Genomic DNA, 24,578 nt, shown 5'->3' on the forward strand with positions numbered 1-24,578 from the left:
GCCAGAACCACCAGATCAGGCAGAACTACCAGATCAACCAGAACTGCCAGATCAACAAAAACTACCGGACCAGCCAGAACTACCAGTGTAGCCAAATCAGCCAGAGCAGCCAGATAAACCAGAGCTGCCAGATCAGCCAGAACTACCAGATCAAGCAGAAAAGCCCGAACCACCAGATCCACCAGAACTACCAGACCAGCCAGAACTACCAGAGCAGCCAGATAAACCCGAACCACCAGATCAGCCTGAACTGCCAATTCCTCCAGAAGTGATGTTTCCAAACACACTAAGCCATCAACGTTAGTGAACCTAAGCTTTGGAAAGCTAAGTGCAACTAGGGTTTGGAAACCTAAGTAGACCAATAAACACAGAAAAACTTTGTAACTGTGGGCCACGCGTGAGGAATCCACGTTTTTAATCCTTTGGTCACCCAAGGCAACGCGTGCGGTATTCGCCTTATTTGGCCTTTGGTCAACGCGTGCGGTATCCGCCTTATTAAACCTTGGGTCACCTAATGTTTTTTAAGCCTTTGGTAACCGAAGGCCATTTAAGTGTTAGGTCACCAAAGGCCTTTTAAGCCTTTGGTCACCGAATGTCTTTTAAGCCTTCAGCCACCGAGGGCCTTTAAAGCCCTTGGTCACCAAGGCCTTGCGTGCGGTACCCGCCTTAATAAGCCTTTCGTCACCGAAAGCCTTTTAAGCCTTTGACCACCAAAGCCTTTGGTCACCAAATACCACGCGTGCGGTATCCGCCTTTCTAGGCCTTTGGTAACCAAAGGTTTTTTAGCTTTCGGTCACCGAAGGCCTTTTAAAGCCTTTGGTCACCATGATATTTAAAGCTTTTGGTCACCGAAGGCGACGTGTATGGTACCCGCCTTATTAAAACTTTGGTCAACGATTACGCGTGCGCCACCTTATTTAGCATTTAATCCCAAGAGCCAGACGTGCCGTACCCGCTTCATAAGCCTTTAGTAACCGAAAGCCACGCGTGCAGCACCTGCCGTTTTCAGCCTTTGGTAACCGGAGCTCACGCGTGCGGTACCCGTCCTTTTAAGCATTTGATCACGAAGACCTCTTAAGCTTTTGGTCACCGAATGTTTTGCAGGCCTTCGGTCACAAAAGCCTTTTAAACCTTTAGTCACCGAAGGCCTTTAAGCCTTTCGTCACCGAAGGCCTTTTAAACCTTTCGTCACCGAAGGCCTTTTTTGCTTTTGGTTACCGAGGGCACCACGTGCGGTACCTGCTTTATTTAGCCTTTGATCACCGATGGCCTTTTTGGCCTCTGCTTACCGAAGGCACGCGTGTGTTACCCACACCTTTAAGCCGTTTGAAACCGTGGCCGCGTCAGCTGGCGCGTAAGCGCCGCGCGTCCTGCTTGTCCTATATATTATAGCAGAGATCTGATTCCGGAGCGCTCCCGCCTCCAAAACGTTCTGAATGGCTAGAACCAGCCTTACGTTTCTGATTGGCCGGAACCCGCCTAACTTTTAAGCTTTTGCAGCCCCTTAAACCTGTGCTGTTACGCCTTTATCCTTACTAACTTTCCGAAATTTGATGCCTTTACCTGTAAAACCTTCACCTAATAAACAGAATCTCGCATTTAGCTTTATTCCTAACTAAGCTTCAAGACCTTAGCGCTTTAACAAACCTGATAACTTTAATTACCTGAACAAACTTTGCGGCACCCACCCTTTAAGCTTTTGGTCACCGAATGCCACGCTTGCGGTACCCGCCCTTTTAAGCCTTTGGCCACCGACGGGCACCCATGTGGTACCTGCTTTCTTAAGCCTTTGGAAAACGAGGGCCTTTTTAGCCTTTGGTCACTGAAGGCCATGCGTGCGGTACCCGCCTTATTAAACATTTGGTCACTGAAGGCCTTTTGAGCCTTTGGTCACCGAAGGCTTTTTAGGCCTTCGGTCACCGAAGGCCACGCGTCCTGTACCTGCCGTATTAAACCTTTGGTCACCGAAGGTCACGCGTGCGGTACTCGCCTTATTAAGCCTTCGGTCGCCGAAGGCCTTTCAAGCCTTTGGTAACCAAAGGCCTTAATAATCCTTTGATACCGAAGGCCTTTTAAGCCTTTGGTCGCCGATGGCCTTTTAAGATTCTGGTCACCGAAGGCTACGCGTGCGGTACACGTCTTAATAAGCCTTTGGTCCCCGAAAACTTTTAGTCTTTGGTCACCGAAGGCTATTTAAGCCTTTGGTCACCGAAGGCCTTTTAAGCTTTTGATCACTGAAGGCCACGCATGCGGTTCCCACCCTTTCCGGCTTTTTGTAAACGAAGCCACGCGTGCGGCACCCACCTTTTTAAGCTATTTGTAACCGATGATCACGCGTGCGGTACCCACTGCTTTAACCTTTTGTAACTGAAGGCTCTTGGTTTAGCCTGTTCCTAACTGACCTTATTTTGCTTTTACTAAATCCTACCAAGCTTGTTAAACCTCCTAACTGGAATTCATTCAGGGAAAAATGCAGCCGACTGAAATCACCTTTGCACTGCAGCGCGAAGCGCGCTGTGCTTGCCTTTTTGAGCCTTTGGTCCCCAAAGGCCCCGCGTGTGGTACCCGTCCTTTTGAGCGTTTGGTCACCGAAGGCCACGCGTGCGGTACCCGTCCTTTTGGGCTTTTAGTCGCCAAAGGCCCCGCGTGCAGTGCCCGCCCTTTTGAGCCTTTGGTCACCGAAGGCCTCGCGTGCGGTACCCGCCGTTTGATGATTTTGGTAACCGAAGGCCACGCGTGGTGTGTCCATGCTTTAAAGGGTTTTTTAAACGAAGAATTTCGGTTACAAACCCGTCTCTAGCTGACTGTATTCTCCTTTCAATAAGATTTACTTAGCATATAAAACCGTTTCACTTCAAATCGTTTAACAAAAACGCCCAGCTGACAAGTACCGCCTTTGCACTGCAGCGCGGCGCGTAAGCGCCGCGCGCTATGCTTGTTTTAGATTATACCGCAAGTTACAAGCGTAGACGAGACCCGAGCCATTGTCGCCTTTGCCTATGATCAAAAGTCGATTCCTTTAGACTGGAAAGTAATATCGGTGTTATTGTATGTTTTTTATTTGTGCGAGATTTTATTAAAATAATTTTGTCCGCCATAATGAACTAACACCAGACAGATATTAATCATTCATTGTGACATTTGCATAGTGTGCGTCTGTAACTGTTCAAAACGACCAGTCGTCTCAGACGACCGCAGGTCGTTTTGTAACCCGGCACGGCAGCCAGATCACCCGGCTTGGATGGAGCGGACCAGTTGACACCAACGGTCACTCGGCAGAGTTCGACCGAGATCTCAGTCGACCGCTTGACGGGCGAGTCGACCATACCGTTGCCGGTCAAACTGTTCGGGCAGGATTTGTTCCAGTTTCTGTTGTAGACGGCAGTCCGGAATCGACACCGAAGGCGGACAGAACTCAACCCGACCCTAACGAACCGGTACTGCAGACGCCGAAAGGACGGCAGTTCCAAAACTTAACAGGCCGCCGGACCAGATCAGTGATGGCACGATAAGCGAACAATCGGCCCATCTGGTAGTCCAGTTAGCAGCCGCCCAGAACAAGGTCGACCGGAAGAAGGCAACCTTGCGACTATTACCACCCTGAAAACGGAGAGCGCGGACATGGCAGAAGCCACCGAGCGACTCCAAAACAGGTGGACACTTTCGTGACCGAGCTTGTCTACCTTAGCAGGAGTGCAGCAAAAGAACCGAAGCGATAGAGATGCTACAGCGACAGCTTCGGGGACGGCAACAAAAGAAGGGACGCGTACAAGGAAAAGCTCAAAAAATTTCTCTGGTCGAGTCAACCGAGTTCATCGCATGAACCGTCAACTCCGAAGGAGCAGACAGATGTATTTTTGAAATACGTCAACCTAGAAAAGAAACTGGGAACAGCGATACATTGGGCGGAACAGCTTGAGAAACGAGCAGCCGGCTTGGAGACGAATCTGACGACAGCCCGGCGCAGCGGAGTGCTACTACGCGGCCTGTTGGTTCGACTAAACAGCGATCAAAACAACCCGGTTTGGAACTTCACAGTCGGCGCGGAAACCAAAATCGACGGCAGAGGCCGGCGACGGCAAAAATCCCGCCAACATTCCGGATTTTCAAGCCGTCGGGACCCCGGAGCGGGAGGACACCGTCGCCAGTAGATTAGTTTGACGCCACTATGCCACCCAGTCAGATAGCAGCGCGTCCTCCCGGTTTCCCGGGACTTCGAAGCCTGCGTCGGAGACCCAGACTTCATACGGACTCCGAGTTTACCACCAGCTTACTGAGGGTACCACAGGCGAACCGTGATGTGACCGATGTCGATAAAAGACAAAGCTAACCGCAAACCGGTAAACAGACATGACGACAGCCTACTAAGGACTAAGACGAACCTCATCGAATTTTTGTCATGTCAATTTAACACATCCCCAGATGGGGACGTGTGTAACCGTCCAAAACGTCCGGACGTCTGAGACGTCCGGCGGACGTTTTGGCGCCTAAACCGTCCAAAACGTCCGGGGGCCGCCAAAACGTCCGCCGTAAATTTTGCCCACCCGATTTTTTTTTGTGTTTGCGTCGGATCGCAGCCGGACGTTTCAGCCTGACTGGTAATTCGTAGCCGGACGTTTTGGCCTGACCCGTAATTTGTGCCTGGACGTTTCTGCTTGACCGTAATTTGTAGCTGGACGTTTCAGCCTGACTGAGAATTCGTAGCCGGACGTTTTGGCCTGACCACTAATTAGTAGCCGGACGATCGAAACGTATGGCTACGAATTAAAGTTCAGGCAGAAATGTCCGGCGACGAATTCTCAGTCAGGCTGAAACGAATTACTGAAACCCCGGCACATACGAATTTTATACCAGTCACCCTACGAAACGTCACCGCAGTTTCCGCCGAACGAGATATTTGAACAAAACTGCCTGGTTCCCACAGTGACCACAAATCCGGCTTAGAGGTATACAGGCAGATGGACATTTCTTGACTGACGGTCGAACGAGAATTATATTTCCGGACCGGGGTTACTCCGGAAGAGATACCCCCTTGTTTGTCCCGGCAGAACGACAGTTTTTATCTTCCATCACCAAGGAGGATGTTCATAACAGAGAAGCAATATAATCGACTAGTAAGGATCGATTGGACTAACCATACGTAGCATACCAGCTGTTAACGGGACCCTGACCCAATAGGCTTCGGTCACACTGACCGTTATAGAAATGGTATTCGTACGGTACGAGCGAAGAACCCCGGACGGTGGAGCTTGGACCTGACCAAAGCCAAAAAGCCCCTAAAGTATGGACCTAGACTTCGATCAACCGAGAATACCCCATACAGGTCCAGGAAGCCAGTGATTTTAGGTAATCACGATTTCTTACCGGACTGGATATGTAGCCTGAGATGCCGGCTGTTATTGGGATCCTCACGCGGAGTAACCTGGTGGCCGGAGGTGAACCTACGGGCTTTGCTCGGATGTAGCCATAAAATACAGCGCTACAACGATCAGGCTCGGTGCAGATCGCTCCAGATGGGCATTTTCGTGCTGCCTGTTCGCTCCACTTTGATTTCTCAGTAAAGCTGTTTACAATCGTTAACCTCTATGTTGTGTTGTTGATTACAGTACGGAAAGCTGGACTAAAACCTTCGATGCATGCTTGCTTTGAAAATAAATGTTAATTCGACTAAGAGTAACACATTTTGAGTTGGAGTGTCTACTGAGTAGTTGCTCTGTAACGCTCTGTAAGACGCTCTGTGAGATTCTGTTTTAAGTAAGTAACGCTGTTTTGCAGAACATCCGGCACTTTACCGTACAGAGCGCATTGAAAGTGCGCGGCAACTAATGAGACAGGCTGCAATAATGGTGTGGCAAAATAGCCAACTGACTATTTTGCCAACCATAGTGCGGCAAAATAGCTGAGCAGCTATTTTAACGCAGTGTGCGGTAAAATAGCCAACAAGCTATTACGCCCACCATAGTGCGGCAAAATAGCCAAACGGCTATTTAGCCGCAAACACTGCGGCAAAATAGCCACTTCCCATAATGGCTAATATTTGCTTTTAAAACAACTTTTTTCCCTACAGAAGGCGGTCCGGACCGCTCCTGGATAAAAAAACCACATTTTTACAAATTGGATGATTTGAGTCCCGAACCAAGTTATTCTTATCATCGTTATCAAGAATATCCAACTCTGACGTCCGCACATGCTGGAACAAGACCGACCATAGGAATTCGAGATTCTTCGACATTTTGGAAGCGACTTACCGACCGAGTTCCCGCTTTCAGCCACATTAGTTTGACCGATGTTGCCATTGCGGGTGGCTGTGTTATCGATGTGCTAATAGGACGAGAACCGAAAGATATCGACCTATTTCTAGTACTAAACAGCAGTGATAAAGAGACCATGGCAAAATCAGCGCGAACGCAGTTGGATGATCGGGTCAGGCAGTTTGTGGGCGAATTAATGCGCTACATCAAAGCAGTGTCCGGTTTAACCGGTCTTCTTTGTCAACATGACATCACGGTGACCCGGTACAAAGGTGTTTACACCATCAGCTCTTCGTATCTTCGTTATCCGGTGCAGTTTTTCTATTGTCCTGGACTGTACGACCTGTTTAAAGCCATCCACATAACGTGTACGGAAATTGTTTACTACCGCAGTGAAGTGGTCTTATCCCAAGATGGCCGTGAAAGCTTGGAAAATCTGCACTTTGAAGCGAGCTTTTCTTCCTCCTACAGAAAAATGCAGCGTGTTGCTCGTTATTTTCACAAGGGCTTTGATCTGCTCCTTCCAGGTCTTGATATCAATGAAGTCGCCGGCATACGGAACAGTTGGATTGAAGAATCCGGATTACCGATACGTGTGATGCGGCTTCCTTTTTTGACGGTTTGTTTCAGGAAAATAAAAGGCAACAAAATCTTCGTGACCAGTTTGCACCCCGTTAACCCCACGTTCTCTACTGCCGATTTGCGGACCCATCGCATTGCCGAATTTGGCGCTAATAAGAAGAAAAACGTTTCCAAAAATGGCCTAACTGTCCAAAAATGCCGTATTCCGTTATTAGATTTCGCACGCCAAGGAAAAAATCATCTCGCTGACTGGACTGGACACAATATCTCCTGTTTTATCAACAAGAAAGAGGGCGATCTTGTGTTTCAAGCAAGGGGAGAAAGGGCTGTCGTAGATACTTTTCATCCCAAAATCACCGGTAACGAACGTGGTCGGACGATGTATGGATTTCGTACTGCGCCGATAAGCTGCGAAGATGTCCAAAAATTTTACGATAAAATGCTCGGCGAAATCACCCATACAGTGGCTGTACCTGATATATCTACGAAAAATGTCATAATGGATTGTACTCGTATAAAGAGAACGAATGATAGCGTGCAGACGTTGGTCCGTCAATATGTTCCGTACGATGCAGTTGATGAATTCGACTTTGAGAGGGATTCTTATTGTCATGAAGACGACCCTCATGAATGCACGGACGACGATTGGTACGGGGGGTATTTTCTCCCAAACTGGATGTGGAACGCTATCCCGCTGAAAGATCGCTTTGGTTATAAGAGACGGAACAGCGTTGCATAAACGGTAGCCCATGGTAAGACAAAAAGGTTTTGTGTAATTTTGCTGGTAATGCAGGCAGAAGTTGTGCAGTTGAGATTCCTGATAAATATACAGAGAGAAAACTGAATAAGTGTTTTCGCCTCGCCCGGTAAACTGACGCTTGATGCAGCAGTATGCCTGTTTTTTGTATGTACGTCGTTGTACGCGTAGATTTATCTGTTTTTATCTAAAGCTTTTGATCGTCAATCCTGTCAGTGATTGCTCGGAAAGCGCCGGGATTAGACAGTAGGCTGGTCTGAAACTGACGCTACGGTACGAAGACATTATAATAAATTTTCCGCTTTCTTGGGAAATTGACGTGCTCCTCTCCGGTCACATGTTTCATATCGTTTTACCATGTAATAATACCGCTCGCCTCAAGTGCAATGTCCACTTGACTAACATGCTGGATGTGCATAATACATTTGTACATGTATATGACCAATTAATGCGGCATCTGCATATTTTCCTGACTCTACCCGTTCATATGGCTGACTGTCAACAGTAAACGTTTGCCGCCTGATACTGTATATCTGCCGGTTATTAACAAAAATTCCTATGGTGCTTTCCTGTTTCCTATGGCAAATGTTCTTACATGGTACCAAACTATATGGTACCAGAAAATAAACTTCAGGTACTTCATAAATTATTTGAAAAATTTGAAAATCATGGTGGAAACATGATTCGATGTAAAAACAATCTTCGTAATGCTGTGTATCACAAAGTCAGCCATAAGTCGGCTGTCCGTGGTGATCTCAGCGAGGGAGGGCGGTCAGATGAAGTCCTGTCTGTTGAGGAAATTCCGAAAAATGGCGATGGAGCGGAATCGAACCGCTGGCTACCGAGTGAGATCCACGTAGCACAGCCACTGTGCCATCGCCGGTGTTGGCGAAGATAAGATATTAATTTTGTGCTAGAGCTTGAGCCAACCAGGTAGGCGGCGAATGGGCGGCTGCTGTGTGTACAGATATTCACCTCTTACATGTGTGTTCTCATGCAAGATTTGGCGAAGATCGGTAGATAATGAGACTTTTGGTACACCTTCGTGCGTTTAAAGCTTTTGGGATTTTATTTCACCCCCAACTCCCTCAACCGGATGTTGTGCGCACAAACAGTTTTCACGCTAACGTGTACAAATCATTTGGCTACAGAAGGTCACAAAATAAAGCAACAAAATATTTGAGAGGGCGCCGACGTGGTTCTCAACTTGGTGTCATGTACCGGCACACTTCCCATAACAGTTAAAGGGTTTATTTTCTCTGCCTGGGAGGCGTCTGGGAAGCTGCCATGTCGAATAACGGAAATAAGAGACTGCCGACGCAGGAAGCTATTGCAACCGCTCCGTACGGCAGCGCAGTGCCAACCACTTCCAAAAGATTTCGAAAATTCCATTCCTTTCCTTTTTGATTTTTTACCCCGAAAGATGCTTCCGATAGAATTGCTGATTTGCTGGCGCGCCAACGTTTGTATGCGTGTAAATACTAAATTGTTAATAGCATTTTTTTCTCCTATTGTCGATGTGTGTAGAACCAGTAAAGGTTGCCATCATGCAACGCCTCTACAAGTACATTAACGTCGCTTATTAATAATTTTATTACAGTACCTTCGCAGTTTCGCACCAGGGAATTAATTTTAAGACAATGCAGTATCGTAGTACGTGTACTTACTGCTTATTATTACTCAGCTAACAGTCAGTCACAGTCACGTGAATTTAAAGTGCTGTTGTGTGTCTTCGTCTTTCAGTGGAAATAAGTAGAGCAACAAACGTTTGCCGGTTGGTAGGCGTACGTCTGCCGGTGCGCTGTATTGTTGCGGCACGCACTGTCAGCCAGCAACTTCACCATTCAGCAGCACTTTTTAACTGAACCAACGGCCACAAACGGTACAATGTACCATAGCTCGTTAGTGCTGCGTAAAATCGCGCTGATCCTGTCCATTGTGGGTCTGATCCTTTTCGTCATCCTGGCGATATCCCTTCTACTCAGCCGCGACGACCCATATACGACCTATCACAACCTGCCCCTGGAGGCCATAATCCCCGATCCCAGCGCCGCGGACATCGTCGCCGCTAGCGATAGCAACTTACCGGTAATTAATACTGTCCTTAATACTTCCGTTACATATTAATAATTTCAATAATTGATTTCAAAGCTCTTGTCTGTCTTCTTATAATTACTGATATGCTATATTTCACATTCAGTTTGCCTTAGTATTTTCAGCCGATTCTCCAAATTATTATTGTCTTTACTATAGCTATTATAATATTTTATTAACATTTTTTATTTGGATTATTCTAATTTTCCTCGGTTTTATTGCATGACATAGAAAATTTCCCTTCCCAGGTGCATCTCGTCCGTTTATACCGCCGCCGGTCCGATCGTCACGCCCTCTGCTGGTTCGAGTGCCTGGCGGTCCTCTCCATGTTGGCCTTTCTGCGCCCCACCCACATCTACCTCCACACCAACTATCCCGATTTCTGGCCGTTCGATACGTGCAGCGGACTGATCCGCGATTGGAGCGCGGTGCGCGTAGTACCGGTACGTCGGCGCTACCACGCCAACGGCCGCCGCATGAACCATGTCGACCAGTACATCGCCCACGAGGCCGATATGATCAAATTTATTACGCTGTATAAGTACGGCGGACTGTTCCTGGATTTCGATGTTTTTATACTGCCTAATATCACAAGTAAGCAGATGGAATTACTGAACATTTTTTTTAAATTTATTAATTATCTATGATTAAGCAGCAATGTCGCATTATACATTTACTCCGTCATTTAATTTTTGAATGTAATAAATATAAACGTTTTATAGGCGATTTAAATTAATGATTCTTTTTAATTTTTTTAAAATAAAATTTCTCTCTTTGGCTGTTTGAATACAAAAATCGTTTTATTGTGAGTATGTGTCTTGTTACAAATTAACAGTACATACATAACTCTACAAATGAATGTTTTCGAATAAATTTAATTTAATTTACATAGTTTAAATTTACTAAAATCTAAACTTCTGTATGAATGTACATACGACTTACGAGGAACTGTACATTTATTTCAATAAATCGCAATTAAAACAAATTTTATTAAGCTTTGTAAAATGTGGGCAACATTCGATGATTGTCAATCTTTTATGCTGCTGTTTTAGCTCTCCTTGATGAGCTGCAAACGCACGACTGCATCACCACCAAGGAGCACCCGAAATACAATCCGGACGCGCTGAACAGCGGCTTCATCGCCTGCCGCCCGCAGACGCCCTTCATCGCCGACATCTTGCGCCGCTACCGCAACGACTACCGCCCCGAGTGGACGTACAACAGCGGCTACGTCCCGTTCGGCCTGTACAACAGCAGCCGCAGCGCCACCTACCGGCAGCGCATCTACATCGACGAGACGGTCATCCAGAACGAAGCGGAAGCCGTGTGGAATTCCACCACGGGATTGTGGCGCGCCGAAGGGGTCTTTGAGTGGCGGCAGAAAGCGGCGTATCACGCGGTGTTTCATAACTGCTCGTTAAACGAAGAGACACTGCGCCGGCATAATACGAGTCTAGCGCAGCTGATGCGCTTTGTCTTGGACAACGGACGCGCGTCTTTATAGAAATTATTCTCTTATGAAAATGGATGGCAGTAGAACGTCTTTTGCAGCAGCGGCAACGTTAAGTCAAACTGCAACGAGTAAAAGCCGGGTTGTTGTCTACACGATGTGCAAAAAAGTAGAGCAACAACCGGCGAATTTTTTGTTACTACGCGCGATTTATTGATCACACGCATTTTGTTGTACATTCTGCACATGCGAATAAAAATGATCTCAGCGTATAATCTCACCAATTTCCCCTTCTTCTGCCTATGTATAGCCGCGATCTTAATGTTTTTCTTCACATTAATCACATTTCGCGGGAACTCCTTAAACAACTCCATCCCGGATGCGGAGCCTCCGCGAAAGGTCAACCCTAAAATCTTATTACCAGATGAAATTTTCCCCGATAACACCGATGACGAAATTATAACCGCCTCGGGGAACCGCTTCCCGGTACATTTAGTGCGGTATTATCCGCGGGAACCGGAGAAGCCGGCGAATAATTTATGCTGGGTGGAGTGTTTAGCGCTAATGTCCATCTTTTTATATATTAAGGCAGACCATGTTTACGTGCATACGAATTATCCAGATTTCTGGCCGTTCGATTCCTGCGGACATATGATGGTTAATTGGACTAGTATCCAGCTGGTCAACAGCCGGCGACGGTTTACGGTTAACGGGAAACGCCTGAACCCGTCGGAGTTTTATATGGCGCACGAAGCGGATCTGGCCAAGTTTATTGCGCTGTATAAATACGGCGGGATTGCGCTGGATTTTGATGTGTTTATCCTGCCGAATATTACCAGTAAGCCTTGTTCGATTTCTATCCTTAATAAATCGATAACAAATTGCAACTCCAGCCGATGAAAAACCTTTTGGCAAGTGATTTTCGCTTTCAAATAAATCGTAAGCGGCACATTGTACTTAAATCGTGAATAATGAATAATCGCTGGTTGTTCTTTGCGCTGCTTGGTATGTTAGTTATTTTACAGAAAATAATAATGATTATAATGATTATAATATTTAATAGAATAATTGGTTCACCAATATTAATTATGACTTATGAATATAAATTATTTTATTAATTTAATTTATAATGAGTAGCAAATTAGTAATTAACCTTATGCAAAATATTTATCATAATTTAGACTTTAATTTGCCGAAATTGTAGAACTATTATCGCGGTTGGATTCGTACGATTGTGTGGCGTCGCGGGAGCCGGACAAGCTGAACAGCGGCTTCCTGGCGTGCCATCCCGGCTCCCCGTTCATCGGCGACATCCTGCGGCGGTACGTGAGTGACTACAAGCCGGAGCAGTGGGTGTACAACAGCGGCGAAGTGCCCTGGCAGATCTACTCCACTTCCTCTATCTACCAACGCACCGTTTTCGTCGACGACCAGATCAACGACCATCCCGACCACGCCCACCGCGAACAGATGTGGGAAGAGCGGGGCATTGTGAATTGGCGGGATAAACCGGCCTACCATTCCCTATTCCACAACTGCTCCTTCGGAGAGCGCGCCATGATAGAGGGCACCAGCAGTCTCACAGATTTGATGCGTGCGGTGTTCGATGCCGGGCGGACGTCATCGGTTCTCATGACGAACTGATCCATTTTGACCTCAGCGTTTTCTTAGATTTCTTAGGTTTCTTAGGTTATCTTCTTTTACTCTGTATTTTTACGTAGGCGCTGCACGGTTGAAACCGGCAAGTCTAATATACTGTAACATGACAAACGTAGTCTGTCTGTAGACTCGTACCATATTAGTAAAGATTCCGTCTCTGGACTACGCAAAGTTACAAAAATGATTCTTTATGTTCTGAGTCAGTCTATCATCTGACGGCAAAAAGATGGATAGTGAAGGACACTAAAAAAATAAGGTTAGCCTCAATCCTGCCTGTTTCGTTTTCCGATCCGGTCGCGGATTGCATTCGAGTAGTGAACAGATGCTGTACATATCGCGAAGCTAAACGATATTCCAACATCATTCAGAGATTTGTCGGGCATTAGTGAGCTGCATCATGGGTACGAATGAAGCGCAGCAGGCCTCCATTCGTAACGTCCTACAACTGTACCCAGCCACCCACACTACCCACATAATAAAAATATAATGTACTCTGTATATTTCAGAAATTTTTCCGCATTTACTCAAAATCAATCCATATGATCCCATTTCTCGCGCCTACGTACGGTATTACGGTTTCCGCAAGGGGGTTTCTTAGGATTTCTTCCGTTTGTTTCTTGCGGTACTGATACCGATAACTTTTGCGGCTTCACACAACCGTTTCATGGGAAAACGCTTATACCAAATCAGTGAAAACGCTTGCCGGGTTAAGCAGCACTGTAGGTGTCCGGGGGGCGAATGTACGCGCCATCGCTAACGACGCATAAAGCCCTGCAGCGCGACAGGAGAGAACACAGGTGCATTGCGCTACGTACTAACCTTACCGTAATTACTACTTCGGTACCGCGACATTTCGCCGAGGACGAGTCGGCGCAGGACATTTGGTGATTGTCGAAGGCATTCGCGGCAAGGTCATTTCGCGGACCGATGTTTCTTCGCGGAACATTTACTTGACAGGATATCACACCGCAAGACATTCTATCGTGTGGTCCTTTCGACGAAGTACTGTAGCTGCTAGATGAAGTAACACGCCGGAGTCTGATGTACGAAAACGTCGCGCACGCTGCTCTACGTAACGTGTGCTATGCCATGCCCGATCTAAAATTGGTATGACTTCATGTAGCGCCTACAAATGAATACGTGTTGATTGTCAAGAGAATTTTTTTGTGTTTTTTGAGGGCGTTACACGAACGTCAGCCGACGCAGCTCCGCGGCATCTACTTCACTAGAGTGAATCAAGATATCGCACCACGCTTACACTCAGTATGGCCACGAGAATTTAACATGGCTTCGTGATATGTTTCTTCGTCTTTTGTCAATAAGTAGGACAAGAAACCTTGCCGCTTGACAGATATCTGTGCATATCTGCCGGGGTTTCTGTTAGGCCGAGAACAGCCAGGCTAGCAACATCAGCAATACGTTTCCAGCATCAGCAATACGTTTCTGCGGAACCAACGGCTACTGCACATGTACACCGGAAAAATGCACCAAAACAATTCGGTAACGCTGCGCAAACTCGCGCTGATCCTTTCCATTACCGGGTTGTTCCTCCTCTTCATCCTGGCGGCGTCCCTATGGCTTAGCCGTGACGATCCTAATCTGGCCTATCAAAATATTCCCCTGGAAGCCCTTCTTGCTAACCCCGAAGTGGAGCCCATCGTCGCCGCTACCGGCAACAATTTACCGGTAAGAATTAAAATCATTCATATTTTTTTCGTTATTAATTTTAATTGCTGGTGGGAAATTGTAACTCTTATTTTTTCTAAGTAATAACAACATTTGAATTATTTTCCGGTTAATTTGTAAAAATTTGTGCTACTTTTTAGTATAACCAGTAACGGTACTATTTTAAGTCTGTCGACTATATTTGGAAATTAATATTAATTTTCAATGTAACGGTCCTTAAGGGAGTGGGTCGGTATACATGCCACATGGTACCAAACTCGTGTGCATGTACGAAAGCTTTCGCTTTCGTGGACTCCCAAATATCTTTTCGCATCGTTTTATGACATTCTGTAGCCAAATGGTTTGTATAAACTGGCGTGAAAACCGTTTGTGCGACCAACATCCGATTGATGAGATACCGGTGAAATAACATTTCAAAAGTTTAAACGCCCGGAGGTCAACTAATTATTTTATATTAATACTAATTATTATCTATTAATTATATTAATTACACTTACTATTTTATATTAATACTAATTATTTTATTTCAACGATATCTCCTCAACCGAATGTTAGAGCGCGCAAACGGTTTTCACGCCAGTGTATACAAATCATTTGGCTACAGAATGCATTAAACTTCAAGAAAGTGTTTGGGAATGCGCGAAAGCGAAAGTTTCCGTACACGTATTGGTACCATGTACCGACACACTTCCTTCCACATCTCCGTAAATGTTTTTTTTAATTATCAACTAATTTTTCTGCTTTCCTGTGGTGTAATCTGTAATACGATCTAATTTCCCCTCCCAGGTTTAAGTTTAAGTTTAATGGTTTAACGTCCGCACACATTCAGGGAAAAATCCCAATTCGGGGCAGCAGACACTCACAACAACAACAATTCTCCAGAATACACAGTATTTCAGATCAAGCTTTAAACAATAATACAGCAGCTTTTTAAACAAGGATACATCAGCGTATTTAAACACCAGAACTCAGTATACCCACTCCCTCACAAACACATTTGTTGGCCAAATCTCAGGTTCCAAAATTTTTTTCGCCATGTCTTTAAACGTACCAATGCGGGCAAACGTGGAAGATCGTCTATCTCCACGAGCAGGAACGTACACACTCACAAATCTTGTAGGAATCCCTACATCTTCCAGCTGTTTGGCAATGAACGCATTATAGTCCTTAACACTGTCAAACTTCGAATCCTCGACCCGTGGTATACCTCTCACACAAAAGTCCGCATGGGGCTGGTGCTTAGCTTGTAGTGTAGGGTCCCTCACTCGTTCCAGTACGCTTGCCACGCACAACCTTCGGTCCCTTCTTGATAACTGAAGCGTAAGACTGTGATTTTATCGCCAGTGCAGGATGGTTCGTGGATGTGGTAGGGTTCTTCGATTGTGACTGGGCAAGCTGTCCTTTTCTGAATTTCGCAGGGACAATCCTCTTTGGGCTCCAGACTTTACCCGCCTGTTTCAAGCCAGGAATGTCTTCCGAATAGTTTGTCACTCCAAAATGTTCGTCCACAGTTTTCACATAATCGGGGTCTTCCTTCATGTAATCATCCAACCCATTCCACTGGTGACCAACTGCACACTCAACCAGAAACCCTCTTTCACAGAGCTCCTCCACAGTTTTATCAATCGATTCCACATTAACCAGGGACGGAGGTGCATCAGGGGAGTGATGAGCTACAGAAGAAGACGACACATCGGCGTGCTGAGCCAACTGCTCTGTTAGGGTCTTGTTGAGGGCCGTCAGCTGCTCCACTTTCTCATTCAGGATTTCCACAAAGCTAACCAACGTTTTAAACTGAGGTATAAATTTTGTCCAAACAACATTTGAACCATTTAAGTCATACAGAGAACGGGGGAAACTCATTTTCACAAAATATTCAAAAAATGTTGTGTGACTGTGTGGCGAGCGTGGTGCACCTCGTCCGCCTGTACCGCCGCCGGTCCTCTCCATCTTGGCCTTCCTGCGCCCCACTCACCTCTACCTCCACACCAACTACCCGGATTTCTGGCCGTTCGATGCCTGCAGCGGCCTGATCCGCGAATGGAGCGCCTTGCGCATCGTACCGGCCCGTCGGCGCTACCACTCCAACGGACGGCGGCTGAACCCCACCGATCAGTATATTTCCCACGAGGCCGATATATTCAAGTTTATTTCGTTGTACAAGTACGGCGGACTGTATCTGGATTTCGATGTCTTCTTGTTGCCCAATATCACCAGTACGCTTATTTAATTATTATTAACACTTTTTAATTCTTATTAATTATTTAAGTATTCGACATATTCTATGACATTTTATATGAATTTTATTCTTATATTTAGTTATGTTCTTACACATATATTCCATCCATTTTTAGAATTAAGGCACAAGTAGTAATAATTTAATTGTATATTATTCCATTGTAATTGCTTAATTAACCTTCAACATTATGCATAAGTTTTCCTTTAACATATGCTGATATGAATAATTGTATTTCCTATTCATTGTCTTTGAACATTTTTTTAATTTCTGTAGCTGTAGGACGTTTTCTCTTACTTCGGAAAAATTAAATTGAAATATTTAAATGTGCCTGGTGTAACATAGGTCATATTCCTAAAGTTTTCTCGATTTTACATTTTCCAGATGCTGTAGCTTCAGATACAAATATATATTTTAGTGTGTCTTTATTTAACACTCTGTAAAATACTTGTATTTGCACGACGTTAAAATAGTTATATTTATTTCGTCTTTATTTTGATAGTTTTTAAAAGTTGTTTTTGCAGCTCTTCTGGCGAAGCTGCAAACGCACGACTGCATCACCACCAAGGAGCACCCGCGGTACAACCCTGCCGCCCTCAACGCCGGCTTCATCGCCTGCCGCCCACAGACGCCCTTCATCGCCGACATCCTGCGCCGTTACCGCAGCGACTACCGTCCCGAGTGGACGTACAACTGCGGCTCCGTGCCCTTTGAAATCCTCAACAGCAACCGCAGCGACACCTACCGGCAGCGCATCTACATTGACGAGACGGTCATCCAGAACGAGGCCAACGCTCAGCTGAATTCCACCACGGGATTGTGGCGTGCCGAGGGATCTTTGAGTGGCGGGAGAAAGCGGCGTACCACGTTGTTTCGCACAACTGCTCTTTAACCGAAGATATGCTACGCTGGCATAACACGAGTCTGGCGCAGCTGATGCGCTTTGTCTTGGACAACGGACGCGCTTCATTATAAAAAAATGTTTCTTTGGTTTCCTGAAAATGAATGGCTTGGAATATCTGTTCTATACTCAGCTGTACTGCAGCAGCAACGTTAAGTCAAACTGCAACGAGTAAGAACCGGTTTGTGGTCTTCGCGATGCGCAAAAAAGCAAGTAGAGCAACAACTGGCGAATTTTTTATAAGTGCGCTTTTTCTGATCAATCGAAGCCGGTGCGTTCTGCTATTTTGTACCGCAGAATTGAATAAAAATGATCTCAGCGCATAATCACACAAATTTCTCCTTCTTCTGCTTATGTTTAGCCGCGGTCTTAATGTTTTCCTCACATTAGTATTTCGCGGGAATTCCTTAAATAATTCCATCCCGGATGCGGAGCCCCCGCGAAAGGCCAGCCGGAAAAAAATCTTAACCGCCTCCGGGATCAGCTTCCCGGTACATTTGGTACGATATTATTACAGGCGGGAACCGCAGAGGCCGGCGAATAATTTGTACTGACTGGAATGCTTAGCGTTGACGTCCATGTTTTTATATATATAAGCGCGCTACGATAGAGGGCGCCAGCAGCACGACCGATCTGATGTGCACCGTCCTCAATGCCGGGCGTAAATAAATAGCCTACAATAGATATCCATTTTCCACACGGAAAAGGGTAAAAGCCGAAACGACACAACGAACACATTTGATGTGATGTCAGGTAAACTCGTTGTGTTGTTGTATTATTCTGACTTGCAAAAGATAGAAACGAAATTAACGGGAACGAAACACGAGGAGTGCATACTTATTCCTGTTCTTTTGGAGGTGGCTCACTTCATGGTCACGAATATGATCAGCGCATCTCCGGAGGTTACATACGCAGATGTACATCATTAATACTACCTTACTACTTAGTACAATACTAATAATCCACATTTGAGCATGAAAGTCCGAAGATAAATATTTTCACTGTTACGTACGGCACCAATAACATCAACGGACAGTTCTTTGCAGGAATAATATTTCTAATAGACATACAGCTGTTTAGTTATACGAATGTTACGGCGCTGGTTTATATACCGAAAGTGTTATGATCATGAACCAAGGTCAACAGCATATGCGCAAGCTCGTGCCAGCTTACACGTGTTACGCATCTATTACCATGTATTGTGTCTGTAATGGTACAGGTTGAAGGAACGCTCCAGTGGCCGGGAAGCATACACGAATCGTCGGCCCGTTTTAAGATCAAATAGGCCGGCGGTCCGTGTGCGCTAGCCACGCCTCTTCCTACGTTCCTTGAACCTGAGGCAATACAGTAACTGTTGATGGCGACGAATCAATGCGCACAATCTCGTACCTATTAAATGTGGTTTGCCGCGGTATTGTGGTTTGTTTGTGGACGGAAGCGCTTGGGCGGAAACGACTGCGGTGCTGCGGGTTTTTGATCGCAAACAGGTCGGCATATTTGGGCTCAGGCGAAGTCGGAGGCGGTGCCGGCGAACCTCCTGACGACGATTTTCCCATCTCCCGCTTGTGCCCGACGGCCCCCAACAAAACCATTACCCGTTGGAGTAGGGATTCAGCGTCGTATGGGCCGGCGTCTTGATGTAGCGCACGTTTGCTCTTATGTGTATGTGTAACAGGTAGGCACACATAGTGAACTGCTTAAACAAGTGTCAAACGAGCGTCAAACCTCCGTCTATTTTTGCCGGCATCTTTGCCCGCGTTGCTCACAAATTATTACGATTACATCAACTGTTTTTTTTTTAAATCTTGGCGACGGCATTTACTTCAAATGTTGAATCCCGAAATGGGAATAAATTTTCTTGGACAAAAGACGTAGCGGTTTTCGAATTGCTGGTACATAGTGGTAAAAGACAACGTTCGATAAGGGATACACTCGCATCAGCGGCGTGAATAATCATCCCGGAAAACGCTTGCCGGTTGCAAGAGTACTGCAGGTGTGCCGGGAACGTAGGACACGCAGCATGCTACAGCGTTACCTATAAAGCAGGCACATATAAAGCAGGCAGCGCGATGGGAAGTTGAAAGAATACAGGTCGCGTTACGTGCTGACCTTAGTGTTGGCCCACTGCGAGTCGCTGTGCGCTTGCTGGCCATCGATCGATGTCTATAGATTCGCCAGCTCGTTCCTTCCCGCGCCGCCCGGTAGGGTGGCTTGTTATACAGCGCGAGAATAACAAACGCGAATTCTTCCATAACCGTCAGCACGGCTGCAGCCATTTGTCTGACTCACCAGGCTTCCCAGTTTATCACCCGTAAAAATGACAAATAGGCATTAGGCAGTCAGATTGATGGGCTCTGTGCTCCTCTTCTTACAAGGATTTTCTTTTCTTCTTACATCTCTCAGGATAACGGAACATAACGAATCGTCCATCTGCTGCACGCAACGGGATAAAATACATGTTGGCCGTGAACAGTGTTCTCCACACCGTGTACAGTGATGTGTTTGCTGGTTAATTTATGAGATATTTCCGTATTAACCGGTAAGAACTTGCTCGTACTTTCTGTTCGACTATAATTTAAGCATGAGGTATACTCCAACTGAAACTGGTGGGAACGCCCCTACTGGAGCTACTGGAGCAACTGGAGGCCCGAACTGACGAATTGAACCGGTTCATTTCATCAGTTTGACTGGTTTTCTGTTTTTGGTTTTCTAGAAGTTTATGCAACTATACTGAGTGGTTAAAAGTTATTCTAGTTGGAGTACGAGTCGTATACTACATGCTTTACACTACCGAGATCGGTTGGCGTTCGTACTTTATCAGGTTCGGATTTCCGGCTGGTATTCGAGTTGAAGCACAATATCGTGAATGCGTATTTCCCGGTTAAAAAGCAATTTACAGATGCATACCGTAATTATCGAGTTTGAAGCCCCCACAAAATACAGGCCCCCCGTAATTAGAGCCCACCCTTAGGGTCGTTTGAAAGTTATAAGCCCCCCCCCCCCGAAATAGAGGCCCATGGGCTTAATTAAATACCGTAAAGCCCATATTAAAAAATGCCAAAAAGCTGGTTTGAAAAATTGAAGCCCCCCCCCCTAAATACAAGCCCATGCCCGTAATTGGAGCCCTCCCCTTGGGTCATTTGAACTATTTGTAACCCTGGGCTTCTAATTCGATAAATACGGTATATTGTCGCTAGAAAAGTAAGTTTGAATTTACTGCAAAAGACTTGAACAAAACAAAATTACCCGACTTGATTGGCCGTCGTTTTCTTCTGTTGACATATGCGTGTTATTTCTTACATCTGATTTCCACTAACGTGAGATTTCTTTATCCCAGAGTACGTAGTGGTATAAATTCTAAGATAGCGCTAATGTCACTAACAAGATATGCGCTGTAAAAATTATTTGGTAGAGCCGAGGTCGTAATGACGATACTGAACCAGTTTAATTCTTTACATTGATATTTCTGTTGTTTTCCAGACTGCAGTGTTGTTTGCGCTTGATTACTCCACTAACAACATTTACAGTTTAAAGAGGCCATTCCATTGAACTTGATTGGAAGTGTGTCATCTTGCATTCAGTGGATGGTAATTAGCACCGCGCTGCTAGCGCTCTCCGATCCGTGCTCGAAATCGCAGCGGAACGCGAGGATGGGCGGCTGTGCGAGCGTCCCGCCGGCCGACTGCGAGGCGGTGGCGGTGCAGGGTCAGTTCATCCAGTTGGACGACGTGCAGGGCTGCGCGGAGTGCCGGCGCTCCGTGCGCCACCTGCAGACGTGCCGGCAAACCGGAACCGGCACCGCCGTCTTCGTCATCGCTGCCGAATACCCGCCGCCGCAAAATACCCGTGCTGCCAAATAGCACTATTCTGGCGTACTTTTACGGCTGCAGTATTTGCTCGTCTCTTGTAGAATGTTGTCGTTCACTGTTGATTTCTTATTCTTCGGTTGTGGTTTTTATCCATGGATATTGCGTTCTAATCCACCTAACTGAGCCTGGACGCATTTGATTCTAATTTTGGTAGTTTCGGAGTTTAGAATTAAATTATCATCGGAAACGCAGTGCCAATTTCTCGTTTCTCGTTCGTACCTTATACCCATTATTAGTTATGCCATATGCACTTATCCTCACGACATTAATTTAATAGAAGATGCTGTATTATCATTATCGCAATACTGTAGTTGTACGAATGCCTCTTAACTGTGATGCGAGAAGGCAAAAATAATGCCTTTTCAGTGTACTGTGGTCGCTATAGAATTATACAATAGATCCTATGTATATCACTGTAAACCGTGGGAAATGGACACAAGTCAAGCGGCAGCGTCAAGCTTCAATTTCCGGTGTCTGTGCCCCATACTTGCCGTATCCGGATGGGAAGCACGTATTAGCAGATAGAAAAAGCACCGTTTATTCATGTCGCCGTACCGTCAGTTGGGCCTACGTGCTCGTGGCAGTCGCGGGGCTGCAGGAGATTGGTATTCTCTGGTGGAGGCCGTGGAGCTAGGAAATCCCGGCTGTTTAGTTTTAGTTTAATAGTTTAATAGTTTCATCTCGGTAGCAGGTAACCCATTAACCTGCTGTGTTTTGCATACACAGCATGGGAATATAAACCTGGCCGAACACAACACACGCTCATTACCAAACTCCGCTACAGAAGGCATATGATACAACACAGCTCAGAATTGCAGCATTATTAAACCCATGCACTGGCACACTAGACAATGGCTAAGCACTGACATAAACGTGTATAAAGCACGCAGACTAAACGCTATAGGGTCATAGACAACAAAATCCGTATCGTTCGGCCGTATCCGTAGTCGAATGAGGAATGGAGCGCGGGTGCTTTATCCTGATGCGACGAGCGAGTTGAACCATGGAGGATCCGTTTAAGCCCAGGCGTCGAAGAAACGTACACGCCACTCAGTACGGTCAGCGCTGATGCAGACTAACCACGTCGCACACAGCCTTGCCATGCACTCGCAGCCTGAACTCAGAGTGGTCACCCATCCAAATTCAAACCGCGCTCGATGTAGGCTACTGTATCTTTCAAAATCCGAAGATCCATCCATTTAGCTACACGGAGTGTGGCTAAATGGACAATCGGAGTGTGCATAACAATCGGAGTGGCAGGTACAGCTTAGGACAAAATGGTCGCATACCCAACATCTCCACATTCAGTACGAATGCAGCGCAGTGCACTGTACGACTGAGTTCAAAATATCCGTTTGGTACAAGTGCACTGCACCGCTTGCGTACAGAATGCTGGGTATGGGGCTATGCGACCATTTAGTCCTACATTGTATTATAGCCCGTTTCCTGATGGTTGTATTAGTATATCAACTCATATGATCCCCTCTACAGTAAACCACATGGTGGCCATCCGGAAAATAGCTGTTTTGAATACGTCCTTTGGTTGCTTCGGCGATGGTGGTGACGCAGTGTTCAGCGTTACTGTTAATTCATGACCTCACTCCGAACGGACGTGGACTATTGTTCAGCTGGCACTGTTATCGAATTTCGGATTAAGATTGGTCATTCAACAGACATTCTTGCGAGGAACGTTTTTGAGAACTACTTCTCAAAACAAGTCCTTGCTGGAATGATCGCGAAACGGCAGCCAAATGACTTGTCGTCGCCGAGATACATACATTCTGAAAAGACTTGAACTGGGCTTAAACCTACTCAAAGGTGAATACATTTCCCCTCTGCATCAGCCGCCGTTACATTCCCTGCTCCAGCTGCCGACCCGGACTGAATTGGATTATTTCGGATAAGTGGCGACTTTTCACAAAAAATTATTTCGTTGGGTGTGTCAGCTGACGCACACATCATAACTGTTATCGTTCCGAAAAGATTTGTACATCCTGCAGCTTACGTACATCTGAACCGGCTCTGTAAATTAACGTATCGGGATTCGAGAAGGAAGCGCAATTAAGACCCATGAGACGCGCAGCGTTCGTGGTGCGTATAGTGTAGTTAATGTAACAGCTACCGTAAACTGTGTAGCAGTAGGATGCTATTTTTAGTTTTGTGAACAGTTCATCCGCATCCTAAGCGCATCTGCAGCCTGCATATAGGGGGAAATCGATAGCATACTATACACCTTCCCTGTACTGCTCCAGTCATCCGTATGGATTGCCACGTTATGGCAGAACAGGGGTTTTTAAAAGCGCCACATTTATACCTGCACATTGATTGCTGAAAAGTCGCTTTAACAAGCGTATCTTGAAATGCTTATGGGTGATTACCTTCAAACTGCCCTGTATTCCAGGAAACCTCTTTTTTTTTTACATGAAAATTCACCAAGACCTCAGAGTTAAACATTAGAAAACGATTTTTATAAACTTCCGGCGAGTGACGCAGATGTCACCGCCCGGTGTGGCACCGTGATTTGGCTCACATTTTGAAAGTTTTCGTATCTTCCATCCTTTTGATTTTCGATTTTCGGGCAAACAAGTGGCTTCTTCTCGCAACTTTGGTTGCAAAATGAAGAATAAATTACGGGAATCAATTTAAGTGTTAAATGTGCCTTTTCGAAAAAGATTTGTGCACACTCCCACGATTCTGCCCACAACAAAATGCAAATCCTACTGTCACTGCACTGACTGCAGCACTTACAATTAGTTGATTATCACTGAAAATGCGAAATCTACAGCATAGGAAGTTTTACCGCGGATCGTCTACATGCCATTCAGAAAGTCCTGGACGTATTTCCTGGAATGGTAGTCGCGAAGGAGGAGGATTTGGTGTTGCTGGGCGCGCCTTTGACCTCAGCAGCATGCGAAGTGTTCTTGAGCAACAAAACCGAACAGCTGGATCACTTCTTGCGTCGACTGAAAAACGTTCCAGCTCATTTTGGCCTGTACCTACTCAAGAACTGCCTGTTCATACCAAAATTGTTGTATGGACTTCGCACCGCGAGATGTTATGAGCACATGCCGTTAATGGAAGCAATGGATGACA

General features: G+C 45.8%; 3 protein-coding genes across 3 annotated transcripts; all 3 read left to right on the forward strand.

The window, feature by feature from the left end:
• Positions 1 to 9,438: 9,438 nt before the first annotated feature.
• On the forward strand, positions 9,439 to 11,199 carry LOC129593207 (uncharacterized). The gene is made up of 3 exons (XM_055489419.1): positions 9,439 to 9,678; positions 9,933 to 10,278; positions 10,737 to 11,199. Exons 1-3 carry the CDS (start codon positions 9,478 to 9,480, stop codon positions 11,186 to 11,188), a joined length of 999 nt encoding a protein of 332 aa, XP_055345394.1. The 5' UTR covers positions 9,439 to 9,477; the 3' UTR covers positions 11,189 to 11,199.
• A 51-nt stretch (positions 11,200 to 11,250) lies between these two features.
• LOC129593206 (uncharacterized) lies at positions 11,251 to 12,989 on the forward strand. The gene is made up of 2 exons (XM_055489418.1): positions 11,251 to 11,972; positions 12,339 to 12,989. Exons 1-2 carry the CDS (start codon positions 11,381 to 11,383, stop codon positions 12,776 to 12,778), a joined length of 1,032 nt encoding a protein of 343 aa, XP_055345393.1. The 5' UTR covers positions 11,251 to 11,380; the 3' UTR covers positions 12,779 to 12,989.
• Positions 12,990 to 14,275: 1,286 nt separating this feature from the next.
• On the forward strand, positions 14,276 to 17,607 carry LOC129593170 (uncharacterized). The gene is made up of 3 exons (XM_055489377.1): positions 14,276 to 14,479; positions 16,386 to 16,695; positions 17,240 to 17,607. Exons 1-3 carry the CDS (start codon positions 14,276 to 14,278, stop codon positions 17,605 to 17,607), a joined length of 882 nt encoding a protein of 293 aa, XP_055345352.1.
• Positions 17,608 to 24,578: the final 6,971 nt, after the last annotated feature.

This window comes from Paramacrobiotus metropolitanus, unplaced genomic scaffold (genome assembly GCF_019649055.1).
Source record: "Paramacrobiotus metropolitanus isolate TYO unplaced genomic scaffold, Prichtersi_v1.0 Parri_scaffold0000060, whole genome shotgun sequence".
Classification (NCBI taxonomy): Eukaryota; Metazoa; Tardigrada; class Eutardigrada; order Parachela; family Macrobiotidae; genus Paramacrobiotus; species Paramacrobiotus metropolitanus.